At 43.6% G+C, this 24,377-nt stretch overlaps 1 protein-coding gene and 1 pseudogene across 2 annotated transcripts in view; both read left to right on the forward strand.

Annotated features, from left to right (window-relative positions):
• Positions 1-3,357: 3,357 nt before the first annotated feature.
• Nup93 (nucleoporin 93) overlaps positions 3,358-24,377 on the forward strand; it is a 113,537-nt gene continuing 92,517 nt past the window's right edge. The window contains exons 1-3 of one of the 2 annotated variants that reach the window (NM_172410.3): positions 3,358-3,425; positions 9,354-9,405; positions 16,457-16,649. In NM_172410.3, coding sequence (NP_765998.1) covers positions 16,471-16,649 — 179 coding nt within the window. In that variant the 5' untranslated portion in view covers positions 3,358-3,425; positions 9,354-9,405; positions 16,457-16,470. The remainder of the gene's footprint in view (positions 3,426-9,353; positions 9,406-16,456; positions 16,650-24,377) is intronic. The other variant, NM_001357266.1, reaches the window with a different exon arrangement.
• Positions 11,746-12,503, forward strand: Rpl10-ps5 (ribosomal protein L10, pseudogene 5; annotated as a pseudogene).

Genomic DNA, 24,377 nt, shown 5'->3' on the forward strand with positions numbered 1-24,377 from the left:
AACTTTACACAGTGAAACCTTTGGGCATGCAAGTTTAGCAAATACAAAATGTCCTCTATTGTACAACAGGCACTGCACCACGACTTACAATATATCAAGTAGTGAATAAAAGTGTGACATTTCTGTCATTTGCGATCAGCATCATTCAGATGGTAAGTGGCCCTTTTCATAGTCCTTTTAAAACCTGGTTGTGGTGGTTTGAATAAAAATTCCCCCCACGGGCTCCCATAGACTGAACCACCAATCAAGGAGCATGCATGGGCTGGACCTAGGCACCATGGCACAAACGTACTAGAAGTGCAGCTTAGTTTTCATGTGGGTCCTCCAACAACTGGAGCAGGGGGCTGTCTCTGACTCTGTTGTCTGCCTGTGGATCCTATTCCCGTAACTGGGCTGCCTTTTCTGGACTCAGTGGGAGAGAATGTGCCCAATCCTGCAGTGACTTGATGTGCCTGGGTGGGTTGGTACCCAGGGGAGCCTCCCCCTTCTCAGAGGAGAAGGGGATGTAAGGAAAGGCTGTGTAAAGTGGGGGCTGGGGAAAGAGGGGAGGCTGCCATCAGGATATAAGGGGAATAAATTAATTAATGAAAAAAAATGGCCCCCATAGACTCATAGGGAGTGGCATTATTGGAGGTATGGTATGTTGAAGCAGGTGTGGCCGAGTTGGAGGAAGTGTGTCACTTGAGGTGGGCTTTGCCGTGTCAGAAGCTCAAGACTAGTCCGTTGTCATTTTTTTCTTCCTGCTGTCTGCCAATCCAGATGTAGAACTCCTGCACGCTGCCATCCTTCCCAATATGACTACAATGGACTGAACCTCTGAACTATAAGCCAGCCCCAGTTAAATGGTTTCCTTTATAAGGGTTGTCATGGTTACAGTAGCTCTTCATATAAATAAAACCCTAACCAAGACACTGGCCAACATCTGCTTGCTTTGACTAAATGAGTCTTACTATTGTAAATTTGAGGCGCACCGGTCACTACTCTCCTTCCCTACACAGGCAAAAGAAAGGTCTGAAGTATTGATTTTTGTCATTTCTATAGATCAGCAGGTCTTGAACTGTTGGTCCTACATATCAGATATTTATATTACAACTTAGCAGCAAAATTACAGTCATGAAGTAGCAACAAAGTAATTATATGGTTGGGGGGGTCACTACAACATGAGGAACTGTATTAAAGGGTCTCAGCATTAGGAAGGTTGAGCACCACCGCTGTAGAGCTTACTGAGCCAGAGGTTCTGAATTCTGCTGGAAAAATAGAAGCTGAGTTATTTTATAAAGAACTTAGTGGTGGGGGGCAATTGGAGAGTTGGCTTAGTGGCAAAGAGTGCTTGTTGTTCTAGGAGAGGACCCAGGTTCTATTCCCAGCACCCACATGCTGGCTTATGACTGTCTGTAATTCCAGTTTCAGGGGATTCAATGCCTTGTTCTGGCCTCTGTGGGTGTCTGGCACAAACACGGAACACATACACATATGCACACAAAAACACTTATACCCATGACATTAAAACAAAACATAATTTCTGGGGCTAGCAAGATGGTTCATCAGATAAAGACACTGATGGCAAGTCTAAGGACCTGAGTACACACACACACACACACACACACACACACACACACACACACAGAGAGAGAGAGAGAGAGAGAGATCTCTCTCTCTCTGTCTCTCACAAGCACATTAATTAAGGTCATAAAAATAATAAAATCTTTTGTGTTGGCAAGAAGTCTCAGTTGGTAAAGTACCTACTGAGCAAGCAAAAGCCCAGTGTGGAGGGTGGCTCCTGTAACCCTAGTGCTCAGGGGAGGAGGGCAGAGACAGGTAGATCCCTGGAGCTCACTGGATAGCTATTTATGCCCATTGGTAAGCGCTGGGTTCAGTGAGAGACCCTGTTTCAAAAAATAAGGCAGAGAGTGACTAGAGGAAGCCACCCAACAGCAACCTTTGACCTCCAAGCACATGTGCACATAGCTGCCCACATACTTCTGCACATACACAAATATATACCACAAACATACACATGCAGGCAGAAAGAAGTTCTGTGCAGCTATAATGCTAATCATTGTGGGCATCTTTGTATGTTAATTGTATTTATGTTTTATAAGCATATAAGGCAAAGCTGACTAGAACACTTTATCAAACAGGCATCTACCAAACTAGAATTATTAATGGTGACAACCTTGCCTAGGCCTGTGTTCACATGGTCCTCATTAGGTCAGGACGGTGACCTTCATTGAAAGATTAGACATGTTCGAGACTGTGCAATCCAAAAAGTGCCTCTTTAACGATTACAGGCTATTACGGGAGCTAAAGCAATGGCTCAGCATACTGCTCTTGCAAAGGACTTTGGGTTTGGTTCCTAGTACCCATGCCGCCTCACAACCACCTGTAATCTTACTCCGGAGATCTGATGACCTCTTTTGGCCTCCTTGAGCACCAGGACACACACACACACACACACACACACACACACACACACACACACACACTCACACACGAGTGCTTACAGTTAGCCCCACACTCTTTTACATTTGTCAAAACCTCCTCCTATCCAGGTCTCTCCTCTCAGCAGCTGCTGAGACCTGCAGCTTGCCTGTCCTGTTATTTTTCTCTCAAACTCCCAACAAAATTGTTTTCATTCAGCGCCTGTTTTCAAATTTCTTTTACCCACTAGACTAAGAACCTCCTGAAGGGTTCTTGTATATCCCAGTGACACACTTTGTTCCCAACGCGGCCACACTGAAGTAATCTCTTTTCTTTGGGTATCACCACTGCTTTTTTCTGTAATTGGCCAACGGGGCAGGTGGCCAGCCTAGCTTGCTTGTTCAGGCTGCCAAAAGACAGCCTTTTCCCTTGAGAAACTCCAAAACATGTTTTTATCTTTCACCTTTCAGTTGGAATGACACCTTTCCTGGCCATCCGACCATTTTTCTTCAATTAGTTTGCTTTTCCGTTCTTAGCTCTCCTAATTACTGCTGCATTTATTCACTATATTTTGTTTCCCTGGCCAAGCTGAGAACTGCTTGAGGTCAGGGATCTTGTCTGCTGTGGAAGTCACCGTGTTCCCTGCACCTAGAACAGGCCCAGGCACTTGACTGAAGCTCTACACCGAGTGGCCGAGCTCTCTGGGTCTGCCCAGCATTGGGAACTGCGGAAATGCTTCCTCTAGGACTGTCAACTCCAACCACGTGGGCGGGAGCAGGGCGGAGCTCCTTGACTTACTTGTAGCGACAGCCCCGCCTCCGGCCCCGCCCCGCCCCCACGCCTGTGTCCTCTTGCGGGTCTCCATAAAGTTCATTTGGCGGCGCAACGCGCAGGGGCTTCTGGGAGCTTACTGCCTCAGCCAATCAGGAGGCGCGGGCGAGCGGCGCGAGAAGCGGCGGCGGCGGCGTAGTGAAGAAGCCGGCAGCGGGCGGCGACGGAGGCAGGTAAGGTGTGTGAGGTGTGGGCGCCCACGCGGCCCCGAGCCGACCCTGGGCCCGAGTTCGGGGCCTGGCCTTGAAGCAGAACACCGAGCCTAGTTCGAAGAGGCTCGTGCTTCCTCTCTTGCTGTAGCTGGGCATGCCGGCCGGCGACTGCTCGCCGAGTGCTGTGACTAGGCTCTTCCGAGCGTGGTCCTCCCCACTGGTGCTCTGTCGCCACGCCCACCCACGGCTGCCAGGCGTCACCCGGCCTGACTGCCCTCTTTGGGGCGTGGGGGCCGTTCTTCTAGAGAATGGCTCTTCCGGGTGAAGGGGCGGCCAGCGAACCCCTGTCAACTTTAATCTCCTTTTACGGAGAATCCGACAGGATGCTAATGATTGCCGCTTCGGTTGTCTCACCTGTTTCTGGGTACCCTGTATCCTGTCTTCTGTAAGGGATGCCCAAGTATATTGGGTCCCTTCTGAAAGAAAATCACAGCATGGGCGGCATGGTGTCGCTTTCAAAGCGAGTTGAAGCCAGCCTGATCTACATTAGACCCTGCCCCACCCCTACCCCCCTAGATGACTTTCAGTACAAGCAAAGGTCAGCGCTTTAGTAATAATAACAGTAATACTAATCATAGAAATAACAACAACAATAGTAATATAAGCTCCCTGTAGTGAGCTGTAAGGCTTTTAAATAACGTGACCCATACTTTCAATGTCTGTTACACCCCACATTCTCTCCCCACCCCCAACACCACCGCAGGACATGCTTTGACTTAAGGGCTTTGTTCTTGTGGTTGGATGTCTGTTTTGTCTGCTCTCTTTCTTGGAGTCTTCACTAGGGCCATTAGAATCTAAGCCTTTCCTCACTCTTCTTGTCTTCACTGCTTTTTTTTTTTCCCCTAAGCATTTAGGTTTTATTTGTCCTATGTATTGTTTGTCCTTCCCCGACCCCTGTAGAACATGAGTGCCTACCTAGTACTTAAGTTTGGTACACAATAAAGTAGGTGCTCAATAAATATCAAATAAATGAATGTTACTGATATTATAGGCTTGTGGTGAATGAGACAGGCTTCTTTCTTGGGAAGACATCACACACATAAGCAATAAACATAAATATTAAAACCATGAGACTTGAACTGTTGGAGCTGTGGTGAACTTGGGTTCTTCTCCCTCCCTCCCTCCCTCCCTCCCTCCCTCCCTCCTCTCTTCCTCTCATTTGTGTGTTCTTGTGTGTCTTTTATGTATGTGGATATTTCTGTGGAGGCCAGAAGAGAGTGTCTGATTCCTTGGAGCTAGAGTTACAGACAGCTGTAAATCACTGATGTGGGTGCTGGGACCTGGGCTGGCGTCCTCTACAGAGCTGTAGATTTTCTTAACTGCTGAGCCATCTCTCTTACCCCTGAGCCTATAAGGTAGATGCATTTTGAGGTGTTTGTGTGTGTGTCAGAGTAAAGATCAGGAGGAGGTCCCAACTCTGTTATGGTCACTAGTCATTTTAATTAGCAAACATGTTTTTAGTTCTATTATGTGCCAGGCTTAGGTCAATGCTCAGGATTCAGAGTTAAATATCTGTGAACCTTCCTCTACGGGAAGAGATGTTTGAGAAGTGGTCACAATTGCTCCGCTAGGGAAGAATGCCTAGAAGGTTCAGAATAAGTAGGGAGGGCCTTCTCTGTCTGTGGTGGGGATGCTTGTGTGCTTGACAGGTACAGGAGCGGGAAGGGAAGAAACTGCCAGGCTTCCTGAGGAGCAGAGATGTGTCAGGGTACAACTGAAGAAGGAGGGAAGAGTTGAAGGTGGTGCATGGCGCTGTCTGTTTTACAGAGCACCTCATGCAACCATGTCACAAACTGAGGTTGAGGTGCCCCAACTGGTCTAAAGTGGGAGATATTTTGGAATGGCCACTTTGGCCACAGGGAGAGTGTGTTAGAAGAAATGGGAAGTTTTAGACTGTTGAGGTAATCGGGAGGAAGGCATGAAGGTCAGAGCAGAGGGGAACGGTGAGGGCATGACTTGTCATGAGCTTTGAGAAGTAAACTTGGTTATAGGCTAGTCTCAGGGGAGAGGGGAGCCAGATGGTTTCTGGCTAAATTGACTGTTGTGGGGACCCAAGGTGAGGAACTAGAATTGTTGCTGGCATCCATAGATCAGTCAGGAGTAGCTATCAGATAGACAACTAGAAATAATTGGTTTGGAGAAAGAATTGGATGGAATTTAGAGATGCAACAGTCTTTTTTTTTTCTCTCTTATAGTATGGCCACTTATAGCTATCTCCCCTTTGTTTCAAACAACCTAAAGCTTGAAATGTTTTGTAGCTTTATGTTTGATGTATACGTGTGTGTGTGTGTGTGTGTGTGTGTGTGTGTGTCTGTGTGTGTGTGTGGTGAGATGCATGCCCATATATGTTTGGATGTGTGTGTGTGGGGGGGTGAGATGCTGCCCATATGTGTTTGGATGTGTGTGTGTGTGGGGGTGAGATGCATGCCCACATGTGCTTGGATGTGTGTGTGTGTGTGGGGGGGGGGGGTGAGATGCATACCCACATGTGTGTGTGTGTGTGTGTGTGTGTGTGTGTGTGGTGAGATGCATGCCCATATGTGTTTGGATGTGTGTGTGTGAGATGCATGCCCATATGTGTTTGGATGTGTGTGTGTGTGTGTGTGTGGTGAGATGCATGCCCATATGTGTTTGGGTGTGTGTGTGGGGGGGGTGAGATGCATGCCCATATGTGTTTGGATGTGTGTGTGTGTTGGGGGGGAGGTGAGATGCATGCCCATATGTGTTTGGATGTGTGTGTGTGTGGGGGGGGGGTGAGATGCATGCCCATATGTGTTTATGTGTTTGGATGTGTGTGTGTGTGGGGGGGGGGAGGTGAGATGCATGCCCATATGTGTTTGGATGTGTGTGTGTGAGATGCATGCCCATATGTGTGTGGATGTGTGTGTGTGTGAGATGCATGCCCATATGTGCTTGGATGTATGTGGGGGGTGTGTGAGATGCATGCCCATATGTGTTTGGATGTCAGAGGTCAGGAGGCTTGACGTTGCTGTTGGGTGTTTTTGTCAGTTTTTGAGACAGCAGCTCTCATTGAACCTGGAGCCTACTGATTGGCTAGACTGGCTTACCAATGAGTCACCCAGGGTCTACCAGTCTCTGTCTGTCCCTCCCTCAGTGCTGGTGTCAGATCGATGCCACCATGCTCAGCTTTGTCCATGGGTACTAGGGATTCCCACTCAAATCCTCATGCTTGTGCCGCATGCACGTTCCCAGCCAGCCATCTCCTGTTTGTAAGGTCAAAAGGCCACTTTACACCTACGCCACCAATGTGCTCAAATAGTCACTTAGTCTGACTCCAGTGCATAGTTTGCTGACTACCAAAAAAGCCTCAAACACTGCCAGAAATTTCGTTTCTAAGTTCCTGTGCTGGTCTGTAAGGTCAACTAAAGAAATGACCTCATCACCCTCCCTCTAGTAACTTCCAAGAGTGTTTGGTGTACTAGTTACTTTTGTTCATTGCACTAGAAATTCATGCTGTGAAAGAAAACAGGACAAGCTTGCCAGACTCAAGGACACTGTTAGAAGACAGACGATTGATTAATAAATAAGTAGCCATATGCCTGGCTTTGACATGCGCTTCTTAGGGGATAAACTGTAGAAATGGGGGGACTCCTTTAGATGGAGTGTTTTAGCATCTTCACAAAGGAGACCTGTGAGCAGAGACCTGAATTGATTAAGGGGATAGGCTCTGTAGATGCAGAGGAAGTGGTTACTGCAGAAGCCAGTGGCAGCTGTGAGTTTGGCATATTGGAAGAACCAAATGGCCGTATGGCTGAAGAACATAGTCATGGGGAAGAGTGGGAGCAGAAGGGCAGGGCTTGATTCATGGACAGATGATGGAGATCTCAGCACACACAAATTTCATACATGCTCCAGGACCGCCTGCTCAGTTTTCTGGGTACTTGGGATTATAGGCAGGCAATTACCATCACATTGGGCTGGACTTGAGTTTACAGATAATGGGAACTATTGAAGGCTTAGCCATTATTCCCTCCCCCCTCTCTATATATTATGTATATATAAAATTATATTATATTTTAGTTCTGAAAACTAAAGCTAGGCCCTTGAGCATACTAGGCAAACATTGTACCACTGCATTGCATTCCCAGTCCTGGTTTTCAAGGGCTAATTCCCACTACTAGGCAGAGAACATACAGGTAGCAGAGGGGTCAATATAGGATCAGGGAAACCTGCCTAGAGGCTATTGTGATCTTGATGAGTCATGTGTAAGTGGCTTGGAGTAGGGTGATAGTGGTAGAATAGTCAGAAGTGGATTCAAATAGGTATTTATGTATTTTAAGACTAAATTAGCTCATAGCAGGTATCAGCAGGGAACAAGGAGGGCCTTCTCACTAGGCTGTAAAGGTCCTATCACCTCAGAACATTGCCATGTTGGCGCCAAAGCTCCCAACCCACTGAAGTCTTGGATAGCATGCTTCATTTGTATGTAAAACATATTAGGTTGTGACTCGAATTGGCCTTAATGCTATTTATTTACTCAATGGTTGCAATGTGGCAGGGGAGGGAGGTATAGTTACTTAAAGTTTTCAAAGATGAGTTACAGAGGAAGTAATTATCTTGCTCAGAGTCTCACAATACAGGGATGAAATAGCTGTTAGGAGCTTGGTGGGTGTTTTCATTTGGGAAAAATGTAACTAGAAACCTGGGCAGGGCATGTACAGGGATGGTCATAGACGGTAAATATGGAAAGTCAGAAATAGTGTCACTGGAATCCCTGAGGGTGGGGCCCAAGAGGTTTTTAGTAAGAGCATCATATGGAAAATGATGTGAAAATGAAGAGTAAGTTGACAGGAGGCAGTGGCTAGAGGGACACGGACTGCACCTATGTATAATATAGAGAATTATACCCATGTATAGTATATAGACTATACCTGACCCACAAGGTGCAAGGGGAGAAACAACTCCCTCCTGCAGGTTGTCTTCTGACTTCCACATTCACACTGTGACACACACCCCTCCCCACAAATGAAGTATAAGTTATTGGTATTACAGTGTCGGAGTTAGCAGAGTGAGGAATACTCGTGAGGTAACAATCCAAGGTCAGGTGCAGATAAAGAGGAAAATCGTGAGTTAGAACCAGAGAGGCAGAAACCTGGCCACACGGGAGTGGACAGGGTATCTGGCAGTGGTGCTTAGAAAACTACACTCTGACACATAGTAGGTTGACAGTGAGGAGGGGATGTACACAGGCAGAGCCTGAAACCCAAGCCAGGCTGGAGCTTGAGTGCAGGGGCACTGAGAATTAGGGGCAGTGAGCAGCTGTGAAGTAGGCAATTTAGAGCCAGTATTTCTGGCTGTGTTGTTGTTTGTTTCTTATTAACCTTCTAAGTAAGAGCTGTTAAGTATGTGGCTCAGTAATTTTTTTTACCCGTTGTTCATGCCTGGGATGAGTGTATATTGAGATAGAGACAATTTCCCATTATCCTTGCATCTGTATCAGGTCAGGTTACCATAACAGAAGACTATAGATTGAGTGGTTTAAACAGAAATTGGAGCTGGCTTTGGTGCTTGTAATCCCAGCATTCTGGAGGCAGAGGCAGGGTTTTGATTTTGAGGAAGGCCCTTTAGCTACATAAAAAAATGTGTTTGTCAGAACAAAACAAAACATAATATACAAACAGGAAAAAAAAATCCCAGCACAACTCTCCCTCCTGAAATTTCTTAACTGCTTTGAAAATTGGAAGTTCGTTAGTGGCCTCCATCTTGCTCTTTTTGTGCGTGTGGTCTCCTTGACATATGCCTCAGGATATGGAAGACAGGAGCTCTCTAGCATGATTTCAGAGAATGCTACTGATTGCATATTCGAACCCCCACCATTTACCACTGCCTCCCAAAGGCCTCATTTTCTTATGCCATTCCTTTGGATAGGACTTCAAACGAATTTTGAAGGGCCACAGTTCAATCCACAGGACCCAGAAAGGTATGTTATGCCCCCTCTGAATCAGCACTCCCTCTGAACCTCTAATGGTAGCCAGTATTCTGCTCTCTATCAGCGTAGTTTTTCTTGTTTTTAAATAGATGCGTGCAGCTTGCCCCTCTTCATTTTGAGTTTAGGCTATAGTTTGATCTTTTCTATTTCTGTATGGTATACTATGGTATGCATACTACCTTAAAGATAATTTTGTATATATAGTGATTTTTAAAATTTTTTGAGGGGGAAGAATCCTATATTATTGTTTGGGTCTAGTAAAATCTCTGTTGCTTTTCTGATATTTTTCCAGGGGGTCATACTGTCTCTAATGGTGTGTACCTTTAAAATGTACTGTGCTGGATGGCTTTTTGTCAGTTTGACATTGCTGGAGTCATTGAGAGGATAGAAACTCAATTAAGAAAATGCCTCCATAAGATCAGCCATAGGAAAGCCTGTAGAGTGTTTCTCTCTCTCTCTCTTTCTTTTTTAAAAAAATATTTTATTGGTTTTAACTGTGTGTATAAAGGGGGTATGTGCACATGAGTGCAGTGCCCACGAGTCTGAGGTGTCAGATTCTCCTGGAGCTGGGCTTACAGGCAGTTGTAAGCCACCTGATGTGGGTGCTGGGAGTTGAACTCAGGTTCTCAGGAAAAGCAGTATGTACTCTTAATTACTGAGCCAGTCTCTCCAGCCCCCGGGCCTTTTCTATTCTTAATTAGTGATTGATGTGGTGTGAGGGCCTAGCCCATTGTTGGTGGTACATCGCCTGGGCTAGTGGTCGAGGTTTCTACAAGAAAGCAGGGTGAAGTCAAGCAGTGGTGATGCACGCCTCTAATCCCAGCACTTGGAAGGTAGAGGCAGGTGGATTTCTGAGTTTGAGGCCAGCCTGGTCTACAGAGTGAGTTCCAGGACAGTCAGGGCTACACAGAGAAACCCTGTCTCCAAAACAAAACAAATAAAACAAACAAACAAAAAAAGCAGGGAAAGCAAGCTGTGGGAAGCAAGCCAGTAAGCAGCACTCTTTCATCTGCATCAGTTCCTGCCTCCAGATTCCTGCCCTTCTTGAGTTCCTGTCCTGACTTCCTTGGATGATGAACTATGGTGTTGATGCATACACCGAGTAAACCCTTTGTTTCATCACAGTAACCCTAGCTAAGACACCTAGCTTGGTTTACAGAAGAGTTTCTCAGCTTAGAAACTATTCATATTTTGGATCAACTAATTCTTTGTTGAAGGTTATGCTGTGTGTTGTAGGATGTTTAGCAGCAACCCTGGCTCCCATTCTCTACATGTCAATAATGTGTATCTTCTGCCCTAAGTTGTGATATCCAAGAGTATCTCAGAATATTGACACACGGCCCCACGGAGGCAGAGTCACCCCAGTTTGGAACTGACTGAGAAAAGATTCAGGGTCAAAAGCCACCTAGCTTTTGACTACACAAGGCCTGTTAAGTAAAAAAAAAATTCTACTTGTGGATGGTGCTTAAAAGCAAAAGGACTTAGAATGGTTTAGAAGTGCTCAGTAGTTGAAGTTTTTAAGATATCTATTCTTTTCTGGCTTGATTGACTGTTTGACATGGTTACTTTAAGAATGTGGAAATGACCATGTTTTTCATAATTAAACACATGCTTTAGCCCAGTGGTGGTGGTGGTGGCCAACGCCTATAGGATGAAAATGAAAGTGGCAGGTTTTTCTAATCCAGCTAGCTCCCAAAATAATTGAGACAGCGACCTGTAGATTTACTCAGCAAGCTTTAAGCACAATAACTGAGTAGATATTCCTAACCTTTTATGCTGTCTAGCTACTTCCCAGCCACACACCCTGAGTTACTTGCACTTAGTCTCTTCATGAGAGCTCTGCTGTAGCTGTTTGTCTTCATGGAGAACTCCCTTGGCAACGCCTCCTCATGTCCAACCTCATGGCAGCATCTTCTTCCTCTGCCTTGTGCCCTCCTCCTGGACTCTCACCTGCCTCAAGGTGAAATCTTTCTACTTTGATCTTTCTACCTTGATCTTCTCCCTCTGACATTGAACATCCAGCCTTTCTATTTCCTCTGCCCAGTCATTGGCTGCTCAGCCTTTTATTTACCAGAGATAATTGGGGAGCATTTTTTATACCACACTGATCTAGGAGATTCTTCAACATTCATGTGTCCTGACTATAACTAGATCTTGGGGCACAGAAATCAGCATCTGAATGTACAGTTCACAAGATCAAACCCTAATACAAGCCTTTAGTCCCTGCAGAGGCAGGTGGATCTCTAACTTCAAGGCCAATTTAGTCTACAGAATGAGTTTCAGGACAGCCAAGGCTGCACAGAAAAACCCTGTCTCAAAAACCAGGGCTGGCTCTTTTCCTCTGGCGCGCCACCGACGATCCTATTGTCATCATGGGCCGCCGCCCCGCCCGGTGTTACTGGTATTGTAAGAACAAGCCATACCCAAAGTCTCGTTTCTGCCGTGGTGTCCCTGATGCGAAGACCCGAATCTTTGATTTGGGACGGAAGAAAGCAAAAGTTGATGAATTCCCACTTTGTGGCCATATGGTGTCAGATGAATATGAGCAACTCTCTTCTGAAGCACTGGAGGCTGCCCGTATTTGTGCCAACAAATACATGGTAAAGAGTTGTGGCAAGGATGGCTTTCATATCCGAGTGAGGCTCCACCCTTTCCATGTCATCCGTATCAACAAGATGTTGTCCTGTGCTGGGGCTGACAGGCTCCAGACAGGGATGCGTGGTGCCTTTGGGAAGCCCCAGGGCACAGTGGCCAGGGTTCACATTGGCCAGGTCATCATGTCCATCCGAACCAAGTTGCAGAACAAGGAACATGTGATTGAGGCTCTGCGAAGAGCCAAGTTCAAGTTCCCTGGCCGCCAGAAGATCCACATCTCAAAGAAGTGGGGCTTCACCAAGTTTAATGCAGATGAATTTGAAGACATGGTTGCTGAGAAGCGGCTCATTCCTGATGGCTGTGGTGTCAAATATATCCCCAATCGTGGTCCTCTGGACAAGTGGAGAGCCCTGCATTCCTGAAGGCTTCAATAGTTCTCTCCTATACCCTACCAAATCGTTCAATAATAAATCTCGCATTAAGTTCACTTAAAAAAAAAAAAAAACAAAAAAAAAAAAAACCAGGGCTGGTGAGATGGCTCAGTGGTTAAGAGCACTGACTGTTCTTCCGAAGGTCCTAAGTTCAAATCTCAGTAACCACATGGTGGCTCACAACCATCTGTAACGAGATCTCATGCCCTCTTCTGGAGTGTCTGAAGACAGCTACAGTGTCCTTACATTTAATAAATAAGTAAATCTTTTTTAAAAACCTTCACATGTTTTAATAGCAGTGAAACTGAAATTATCTGATTTATTTTCACTATCTTTATATATATGGGTTCATTTTACTATATATGCAACTGTAAGGATTGTTTTAGTTATTTTTCTGTTTGTTGTGACCAAATAACCTGGCAAGAAACAGTTTAAAGGAGAAAGAGTTCTTTCTGTGTCCTGGTTAGTTTTAGTTTGCCACAAGCTAGAGTCATCCATCGGAGGGGAAGGAAATGTCACCATAAGATCAAGCTATAAGGTGTTTTCTTAACTAGTGATTGATAGGAGAGGACCCATTCCATTGTGGGTGGGGCCATCCCTGGCCTGGTGGTCCTAGGTTCTGTAAGAAAGCAGACTGAGTAAACCACAGAGAGCAAAAGCACCCCTCCATGGCCACTACATCAGCTCCTGCCTCCTGGTTCCTGCTCGGTTTGAGATCATGTCCTGACTTCCTTCAGTGATTTACAGTGATCTGGAAGTGTGGAAGCCCCTTCTTCCCCAGCTTGCTTTTGGTCATGGTGCATCATCACAGCACTGGAAACCCCAACTAAGATGTTGGCTCCCACTGAATGGGCTGCATTCCATATCGGGGAAGGCATGGTTACAGGAGCATTGCAGTCACAGCCAGGAAATGAGCGAATAGAAGAGAGGCTGCATTGTCAACCCTCAAGGCTTTGTCCTCAGTGAAGGCCTTCACCTGCTGAAGGTGCACAACGTTCCCTAACAAGTGCCACCAACCAGAAACTAAGTGTTCTAACACATTGTTCCTTTATCCTAAGCATTTCCTGTTCAAACCACAAGTTTTTGCATCCACCTTATTTGAGAATGCTAATGTGACCCCTGTGGGGCATGTGTTGTTGAGACATTGAATGACAGGTGAATGCAAACCTGCATGCAGAGACAGAAGGAATTGTGGACATCACTTATTTTCTTTAATTTTTCTCAGCATCTACCAACCCACCAGCACCTCGAACTCTCAAGGTTCAAAGAACATATTCCAAAGATCTGAGAGGGGATACCAGGGAACTCCAGGCTTTTGAGTTAAAGAGCAGTGCAAGCAAAGCACTTCTCATTTTTTATTATTAAAGCAAGCAAAGCTGGAGGTGACGTTTACAGTTAGCTTAAGCAAATACAAGAACCATGGGGGAATACCCCTGGTGTTATGTCTTACCATCTTTGGTTATGTGAAAAAAAAAGCCAAGAATATTCCTCTTAGACTTTTGCCTTTTCCAAAGAGATAATGTGGACATGTTGGGGTAGGTTGTTTTTAAGTGCTTTTATTTATCATAGTTTGTGTGATTGATTTATTGATTTATTGATTGATTTTGAAGAAGGCTACCTCCTGGGAAGAACACTGCACTGTAGCTCATCGTAGCTCACAGTACGTTTAGAGCTTTCTTTCTTACAGAGGTTACCAAGTATATACTAAGTGGGGGAAAGAGGTCTAGATCATGGGATCATTAGAACATTAATTTTTCTCGTTTTTGAAACAGAGTCTTACTGTAACGCTGGTGGCCTAGAACTCACTATGTACCAGCCTAGTCTCAAACTCACAGAGATCTGCCTGTATCAGTCTCAGGAGTTCTGGTCTTAAAGGTGTGTGCCACAAAACTCAAAATGCTTTTTTTTTGTAGACAGAGTCACACTAAGTAGGAGACCACGGGCTTGAAACAAAGATGGAAAGAATAATTAAGACCTTGCGGTAGAGCAGTCAAGCTTGAGTCTCCACACCCACCTCAGGCAGCTCACAACCAACCTGAAACTCAAGCCCCAGGGAATCTGATGCCCTCTTCTAACTCCTGTGGACACCCATACCCACACTGCTATTCACACACAGACATATGCACATACACATCAAAATGAAATGTATAAAACCTTTAAAATTGAGCTGCTGTTTATAAGGAGTTGTCTATCTTATTTTTGAGACAGTATCTCACATTATATTATAGACTAGCTTAGAACTCAGCTTTGTGTCCCTAGGCTGGCCTCAAATTTGGGGCAATCCTGCCTCAGCCTGCTGAGTACTGGGGTTATAGTTGTGAGCTACAGTGCCCCTATATACTTTTTTCTTTTTAACAATAAACTTGTTCTTAATCTTTTTCGCTTTATAATTTTGCAGATTTATTTTTTATTTTATGTGTATGAGTGTTTATCCTGTGTGTGTGTAAGTGTACCATATCAATGCAGTGCACACTGAGAGGAGAAGAACATATCAGATCCCTTGGAGCTAGAGTGACAGGCAATTGTGAGCAGCCTTGTGGGTTTTGGAACTCAAACTCTGAGTGCTAAGAATAGCAAATGTTCTTAATCACAGAGCCACCTCTCCAGACCCTTAAAGATTTAATCATATGTGTATGTATGTGTGCCATATTATTTTTGGTTGCCCTTGGGGGCCAGCAAAGAGTATCAGATTTTCTGGAGCCAGAATACAAGCAATTGTGAGCTGCCTGGCATGAGTAACTGGCGTTACAGTTGTTGTGAGCTGGCAGGTAGATGCTGGGATTGAACCCAGATCCTTAAGAGCAGTCAGTGTTCTTAACCACTGAACCGTCTGCCTCTCCCAATTCCTGATTTTTTTTTTAAACATTTATTTAAATAGTATTTGTATGTGTGCTTGTATGTACGTGTGGAGTCATGCCACACCACATGTGGAGGTCAGAGGAAGACTTGCCAGAGTTGGTTTGGAGTCAGTTTTCTTTCCATCATACGGACCTCAGGAATTGAATGTTGGTCACAATAGCAAATGTTCCCCCATGAGTTTAGTCATCTTTTCAAGCTACAGACCTTTGAATCAGTTGTTAGAGAAACAGGTGGCCTTATTAATTATATTCATGGTCTAAAAGATAGGTGCTATTTATATAAATATAATTATTGTTAGTAGTTGCAGTAATGAGTCAGATGTCATATGTAATGAGGCCTTCAGTAACCTTATAAGAATGTGCAAATGGAGTCCAGGGTATGAATAATAAAAATGAATGTCTTCTATATTCAAGAAGACATGGTTGTGTTAGAATAAAGTGAGACTGGGTTTAGTTAGAAGACACTTAGTGTTTCTCTGATCTCAGTTCAGCCAGATCACCTCGGCATATGCTGGGCACACATAACTGAGTTCCGTGGTGTAGAGTTACCATGAAAATCCTGATGGAAGGCCTTTGGCTGCAGCAGTGCCTTCATCTTTTTTTCTTTGGGGTATGGCATATTTCAAGACAGGGTCTCACCGTGTAGCCCTGGCTGTCCTGGATCTCACTCTATTGACCAGACTAACCTCAAACTCACAGAGATCCTCCTGCCTTTGCTTCTGGAATGTTGGGATTCAGGTGGACTGGTGGTGATGCCCTTTTCTCTCAAGATAAATGTGGAGAGATTGGAGGTATAGAGGGGTTGCTCTTTAGGCATCCTGGAGCTTGCCACATGGCTTTCATTTCCTTATCTGTGTTGGGTCTGCAGGAAAAGGCAGGAATTCTAGCCTGTGGCTTAATATGCTTGCATTTGTTCTGGTGGTGAAATCAGTCTTGGGGCTGTCAGTATTCACAGAAATGATCTGTTCACAGTCTGACTCATCTTCTCTGTCAGGCCTGTTCTTGGGCTATATTCAGGAACAAATCCTGCTTGTTGATGAACTGTTCCCCTTTCGGTTTACAAAAAGTCCTGGAGTTTTATTATCTTGTAACAGATTGAAGCAGAGATGAAGCCTCCCTCCCCCTTGACTTGGGTTTTTATTTTTTTCTTTCTTGTAGCATCTGCATCTCTAATGGATACTGAGGGGTTTGGTGAGCTCCTTCAGCAAGCTGAACAGCTTGCTGCTGAGACTGAAGGCATCTCTGAGCTTCCACATGTAGAACGAAATTTACAGGAGATCCAGCAAGCTGGTGAGCGCCTGCGTTCCCGTACCCTCACACGCACATCCCAGGAGACAGCAGATGTCAAGGCGTGAGTACTGATGGGGAAGTGCTGTTGGATTGGGTAGTTTGGGAGCAGATCAATTTCTTCTATGACAGTCACAAGCCAGATAGACAGGACCTCAGAGTTATACATAGATCAGCAAACCTTGCTTTGTTTCTGTGCCTCTCTAGGTTTTTAGAGTGCCAGCCTGTTTGTCTGACCAAGCTGAGAACCCATATCATAGGATGGGGAAGCTTTGTTCTGTAGTTCCTGCTTGGGTTTGCAGGCTGTTGAGTCATAAATGGCCCTTGTAAGCATGTTAGTAGATATGGGTCGTTCACGTAAGTGCTACCCAAAGCCAGAAAGCACTCAGCGGTAAACAGAGTTTTTAAGGGTAATTGGAAAAAATTGATGAATGGTCAGTAAGGAGAAGCCATCTAAGTGAGGAGTGATTCTGTCTGCTTATTGTCAGTGACCCCAGAGGCTGCCTCTGAAAGGCCTTGAAATGCAGTGCTCTCCGTAGAAACAGGAAGGTGGGTGAGCCCCAGGAGATCAAGGCTTTGCGGAGAAACACTGATTAACAGGGTCATACAGCCTTAGCAGGATCCTTACAGATGATCTTAGTTGGGTAAAACACAAACCCAACAAAAAACCAAAACCAAACTGCTTTCTGTGAAAAATATAAGTGAACGGTTATTTACTGTGTATTAGAAACTTGCTTATACATTAAGTCTTTGCTTAATCATCACAGCCTGCATCAAGACAGTGATCTGCATATCTAATTGAAGAGCAAAGGCTCAGAGAGGGGCTGGTGCCTTTTATACAGCAGGTGAGTGCTGAGCCAGGATTCAGATCAGTAAGGCTGACTGCAGCACTCATGTTCCTGCATCTCTGGAAGGGTCCTGGAGAGAGGCATGCGTGAAGGGGGTTCTGCTACTAAGATTTTGTTGGGTCCAGAAAGACAGTAGGATTCTGTGTAAGTCAGGAGAATGTCTAGCTAGTCTTCATTCTGTTAACTTGAGAAAGACTGATGATAATCTGAGGCATTGTCTGTTTTAGGAACTTGGTAAATATCAAAGTCGTGGGGCGGCTGCCGTCCGTTTCTAAGTGATCATGAAAACAGCATTTAGTTGCTCTATGCAGTCAGTAGTATGCTATGGACATCCCTTGGTTGTCTTGAAACTTGCTCTGTGGACCAGGCTGGCCTCGAACTTAGAGATCAGCCTGCCTCTGCCACTCAAGTGCTGGGATAAAAGACGTTTGCTACACTGTTCAGATCTTGTTTTTGTCTTTTTAAACTATCTAGCCTGTAGCAAAATGCTGCCTGCCAATAGCTAACCTACACTGGTCCCCAACACCCTGTAGATATTTCTGCTAACTTGCCTTCCTTGTAGTCCCCAAACTTCTGTTTCTGGCTGCCTACAGTTTCCTTGATTTTAAGCAGACAGCTTCTGCTTGTGCAAGGATGCCGAAGGAGCAAAAGCCCATGGATACCCGCTGAGTTGCTATAGTTATAATTTAATTGCATCAGCTTTACAGCCCATTAAGAGCAAAAAGGGAAGATGTTTTCTTGGTAACAATTATCCATCATATTCTGTTTCTTGTAAATTTCCATTCGTCCCATCCCTTCTACCTGAAGTTCATTATTTTAGGGAGGCTGGGAATTGGAACACTGAAAGAATGGATATAGGGTGGGGCAGGTGCTTAAAAAGAAACCAGAGGGCTGATGACTGTATTTTTCCATCTTCTTGATAGGCAAAGACACAAAGTATGATGTGGATATTTTAGTACATGCTGGATGAGGGCAGAGAAGAGAACTGAATAGGATTTTGTGAAATTTTTTTCCTTTAATTTTTAAAAAGTTATTCTATGTGTATAAGTGTTTTGCCTGTACCACATGCATCTTTATTTTTAAGGGAACAGATTTTTTTTTTTTTTTAATGGAATCTTACTGTTCCCAGCTGGCCTGAAACATGCTATTCTCCTGCCTTGGCCTGCTGAGTAACTAGGGTTACAGGTGTGTGCCAACACTTCTAGCTGTAGGGAGCAAATTTGAGAGCAGTTTTGCATATGTGTACTTGATCTTTTAAAATTTTGGATTTTTCCCCCCCACCACACATAAAGAGTATGCCTGGCATATATAGAGCAGGGGTTTGTAGATTGTGGCCCATGAGCCTGTTGCCTATCACATCTTCTGGTAGCATGATCACATTTACTTGGATTTTTGTTGTTGTTGTTGTTTTTTGGTTTTTTTTTTTTTCGAGGCAGGGTTTCTCTATATAGCCTTGGCTGTCCTGGAACTCACTTTGTAGACCAGGCTGGCCTCGAACTCAGAAACCTGCCTGCCTTTGCCTTCCAAGTGCTGGGATTAAAGCGTGCGCCACCACTGCCAGGCTCATTTACTTGTTTTATATATTGACTGTGTAGCTTTTTTTTTTTATTAACAGAGCTGAGTAATAGCCACAAATTATATGGCAAACTGCAAACTGAGACGTTTCTTATAGAAAAATCTTAGGAACTCGTGTGAATAACAGAGTATATGTGTACATTCCCATTAAAACACAGAATATTACCCGTGTCTGTGATTGTCCAGCATCACTTGTCTGCCCACATTTCTCAGCAGAAGTAGGGCAATGGATTTTTCCATTGCAACAGATGCCAAACAACCTAGAGATGTACAAAGAAAAAGATAGTGACCACTCTCTTACCCTAACTTTATTCTTCCAGGTAACTATTATTAATAATTTGTGTAATCTTTTACAGTTTTCTCCATATCATACAAAGCATATCTAACATAGTTTGTCCAAAGCTTCATAGTAAATAATCATTCGCTCTGATAATTTTGCTAAGCTGTCTTTTTGGCCACTTTGTGTTTGTCTGGTATAGTGTAACGTGAAGTCAACCCTGTAAAAGCGGCGTCATCTTCACTTTCTAAGTAAGGAAGGCCAGGTAGTAAGTGGGCAACTAGAGTCAAATTCGGCTTGGTTAAAATAAAAATCCCTTTTGGCGAGGACTGGAGAGATGGCTCAGCAATTAAGAACACTGGCTGTTCTTCAAGAGTTCAATTCTCAGCATCCACATGGTACACTCTACTATCTGTAACTCCAGTTCTGGGAGATCCAACACTCACACAGACACACATGCAAGCAAAACATGAGTGCATATAAAACAAAAATAAATAAGTTTAAAAAAAAATCCCTTTTGGCATTTGCCCTCCTGACTAATTGTCAACACTTGAGAAGTGGGAGAGGTAGGGATTGATGTTCATGAAATGTTATTTAAGATTTTTTTCATTAGTAAATTGTAGATGAAGTTTGAATTCTTTTCTTTTTCTTTCTTCTTTTTCCTAAACCTTGTATGTACTGGGAACAACTTTTGTGTCTTCTACTCTTTTGGGTCTCTGGAATGTGACTCCAGCTTCTGTGGCTTTCTGACCATGGAGATTGTGTGTCTGTCTGACTGTTAGGATTCGGGCTGATAGAAGGCAAGGGCCTTAGGAGATGAATGTTGGGTTAGAGGTGTAGCTTCGTGGTAGAACTCCTGCCCATCGTGTGAAAAGTTTCTGGTATAACCATCCATAAGTCGTCACTTCTGCGGAAGGGCTTCCTCTCTCCCTCAGCAGCATTTCTGCATAGCCAACACATAAGCTCATGTAGCTGCCCCTGAGATGGCCATGCTCCTCTAGTTCCAGTAGTTACACTATTTATGTTGCCTAGGCTAGCCTGGAACTAAATATGTTATCCAAGCTTGCCTGGAATTCTTGCTTCCAGATCTTAGCCTCTCTAGTGCTAGGGTTGCAAGTGTGAGCTGCCAGCCCTGGCTCAAGAGCTGATTTTTTTTTAATTCTGGAAGTTTTTATTCTAGCATATGTCCAAATCATTTGGACACTGGATGTACTTTCACATGTTACTGGTGAAGATGTAGTGCTGTCAGACGTAAGTAGGAAATAGCTATCAAAAATGATCTAGTAATTCTATTTCTAGGAATCCATCCCAAAGACCTAGTAACAGAAACATGACATGTCTGCGTAACGATTCACTGTGGCATTATCTGTCATAGCAAAAGTAGGAAATGACAAGTGTCTGTCTTTAGGATACTAGCTGAATAGAGGGCCAGGTTTGTATACTTGGATTACTTTCCAGTCGTACCAAGGAATAATCATTATACTTCCAGAACAGATTATTAAGAAAGCATTTCAAGGTAGGGAAACGTGTCTAAAGTACTGTATTGAAGTGTAGTTCTGTAGTAGAGTGCATGGCTGACATATGACAGGTCCTGCATTGGTCCCTAGTACAAAACATCAACAACAAAAGGGTCGGTGGGTAGGTGCATACTTCTTTTTCTTCTATTTAAGAAAGCGGGCCAGACAGTGGTGGCGCACACCTTTGATCCCAGCACTTGGGAGGCAGAGGCAGGCAGATTTCTGAGTTCAAGGCCAGCCTGGTCTACAGAGTGAGTACACAGAGAAACCCTGTCTTGAACCCCTCCCCCCCCCCAAAAAAAAAAACAACAAAACAAAACAAAAAAAGGAAAGCAGATAAAAGACATCCTATGTCAGTGGCTTGAGAGAGTTAATATTAAGGTATCACCCCACGTTGGTCTATAAATTCAACAAGGACTATTAAAATTCCAGAATCCAAGCCTGGATGGAGAGATGGTTCAGTGGTTTAAGAGCATTGGCTGCTCTTTTGAGGACTTGGGTTCAGTTCCCCACATGGTAACTCACAATCATCTGTTAACTGCATTTCCAAAGAATCTGATGCCCCCTTTTGCCTCCAAAGAGACTACACATACACAAGGTACACAAACATGCAAGCAAAATACCCATACATAGTGAAAAAAACTAGACATTAAAAAAAAATTTAGAAAAATATTTCAGCTTCCCAGCTGGTCCTTTTGTTGAAATTGAGGGATTAATCTAATGTTTTAGATATTAGATACAAGAGCTTATATTTAGATATAAGAGCTCTTGCATAGCCAAACGATTTTTTTTTTAAAGTGAGTTTGGTTGTTTTATCTGCATGTATGTCTGTGTACCACATACATGCCTGATGTTGGTGGAACTGAACCCAGGTCCACTCAGCCAGTGCCCATGGAGCCATCTCTACAGTCCCCAAAATAATCTTTAAAAGACAGAAAAACAGAAGACTGAGACTTACTTCAAAACTTACTGGAAAGCCACAGTAATTCCCAGGGGTGGTCATCCATATCTATAGCATCAGCAGGAAGTGTGAGACAGGAGGACGGTGAGCTCATGGTCTGTCTGGCTTACAGAGTGAGTTCCAAGACCAGTCTGGGCTACATAAGGTGAGCCTGTATTTATAAACAGAAAACCACACTAATCAAGATTGTGTGACATGAGGATAGATTGCTGGAATAGAATTACAAGTCTAGATGGGGCTCAGTGGTTAAGAGCACAGGCTGTTCTTCAAGAGGACTTGGATTCAGTTCCTAGCACTCACATGGTGACTCCTCATTGTCTGTTACTTTAGCTCCAGGGGATCTGCCATTCTCTTTTGGCCTCTATGGGCACCAGGTACTCATGTGATGCACATGAGTATGTATGTATGTAACAAGAAGGCAAAAACTTCATACACATTAAATAAATCTTTTAAAAAAAATCAGTAGTATGTAGTATCTGTAGTCTTAAAACAACTCTAAAAATACTGAGTTTTTCTTTTCCTCTTATTAAAATATAACAGCAATAATTCTATAATTATGAGTCTTAAAAGTTTATTTGGTTATGATTTTTTTCCCTCAATAAAGCTATTCAGACCATTGAACATGGAAAGAGTAGTTTTTAACAAATGAGTAACTGAATGTCTATAAACAAAAGAATAAACTTGTTCCTATCTTATTCTGTACACAAATACTAACTCCAGCTGGACTCTAGGTGTAAATATAAGAACTAAAATTATGAAACTCTTTGAAGAAAATATGTGCATAAATTTTTCTGACCTCAAGAGATAGGGATGTAGCTCACTTGGTAGACTGCTTAGCATGCACAAGGCCCTGGGTTCAGTCCCTACCATCACATAAACTTTGGTGGCTATGGTGATTTGAATGAGAATGGACTTCATGGACTTATATATTTGAATGCTTGGTCCCTACATACCAGGTCCAGTCTCCCTCTGCCTGTTGCCTGCAGGTCTGGATGTAAGCACCAGCACCGAGCTTGCCTGACTGCTGCCTCACTCTTTACCATGATGGCCATTAGAGTAACCTGAAACTATAAACAAGGTCCCAATTAAACGATTCCTTTTATAAGTTGCCTTGGTCATGGTGCCTCTTCACAGCAATAGAATATAGTTACAACAAAGACAGTGGTACATGCCTGTAACAGCACTCTAGAGGTGGTGGCATCAGAGTCAGAAATTCAAGGTTATCCTTGTCTGTACAGCAAGTTCAGGGCCAGTCCGGGTTACTTGGGTTTCAAAACAAACCAACAAATATTCCTAACCTTAGATTTGGCAGAATTGTCTAGGATATTAGGGCAAAAGGATATATATTAAAAATGGATCAGTTGAATTTAATCTGAGTTAAACATTTGTGCTTCAAAGGCAACTGTCTAGAAAAGAATATGTTTTAGGGGAAAATACTTGCCATTTATTTAAATGATAATGAATTTATATTCAGAATTTTAAAAAATTACTGTGTGTGTGTATGTGTGCATGTATGTATGTATGTCCACTTGCGTGGAAGTTGGGACAATTTGCCAGGGATCAAACTTGGGTCAAGTTTGGTGTCAAGTACTTATAGTGGTTTCACTGAACCATCTCACTGGTTCATGTTTTGTTTTATTTCTCTTTAGCCTTTTACAAAATTTATTCATAAAAAGACAACTTAATTTTTTTTTTTTTTTTTTTTTGAGACAGGGTTTCTCTGTATAGCCCTGGCTGTCCTGGAACTCACTTTGTAGACCAGGCTGGCCTCAAACTCAGAAATCTGCCTGTCTCTGCCTCCCAAGTGCTGGGATTAAAGGCATGTGCCACCATGCCCGACTAAGACAACTTAATTTTAAAATGGCATAAGAATCATTGCCTAGTAAGTGGGAAAATGTTCAGTGTCATTAGCTACCAGAGAAATACATGTCACAGCCACATTGTGATACCACTTCATACCTTTCAGGGTTTTTATAATCAAAAAGACATGTAATAGTGTTGGTGAGAATGTGCACAAAGTTGAAATGACCCTGGGTGAGTCTTCTTTCATGCAGTGTTGGTGGGAATGTAAAGTGGACCCGCCTTTTTGGTACATAATCCAGAGTCCTTCAAGTGATTTTGTTTTTAGGTATATATCCAAGAGATGAAAACACATGTTACACAAAATTTGTCCATGAGTTTCAGTGGCAGGTGTCCACTAGCTGATGAACTCGGGCAGTAAATGTGGCATAGTCGTGTAATGGAATATGATTTGGCAAGAAAGGGCATTAAACATGACAACATATGTACTCTATGAATAACCCTAAAAGTGTATGTAAGTAAAAGAAACTGGTTACAAAATAGCACATATTGTATCATTCTGTTTATGAGCGATGCTTTGAAGAGGCAAATCTGTAGAAAAAAAATAAGTGGGGAAATGGGAGCTGATTAGTGAAGAGTAGAGGTTTTCATTGGGAAGCAATGAAAATGTTCTAAAGTTGATGGTGGTGATGGCTGGATAACTCTGAGTGTACCTAAGAATCACCACAGAATAATGTTCTTTGAATGGGTAGATTGCACGGAGAATTGAGCCACAAGTTTTTCTTAAAGAGCAAGTGATACAAATGTATGTATG

Source organism: Mus musculus, chromosome 8 (assembly GCF_000001635.26).
Source record: "Mus musculus strain C57BL/6J chromosome 8, GRCm38.p6 C57BL/6J".
Taxonomy (NCBI): domain Eukaryota; kingdom Metazoa; phylum Chordata; class Mammalia; order Rodentia; family Muridae; genus Mus; species Mus musculus.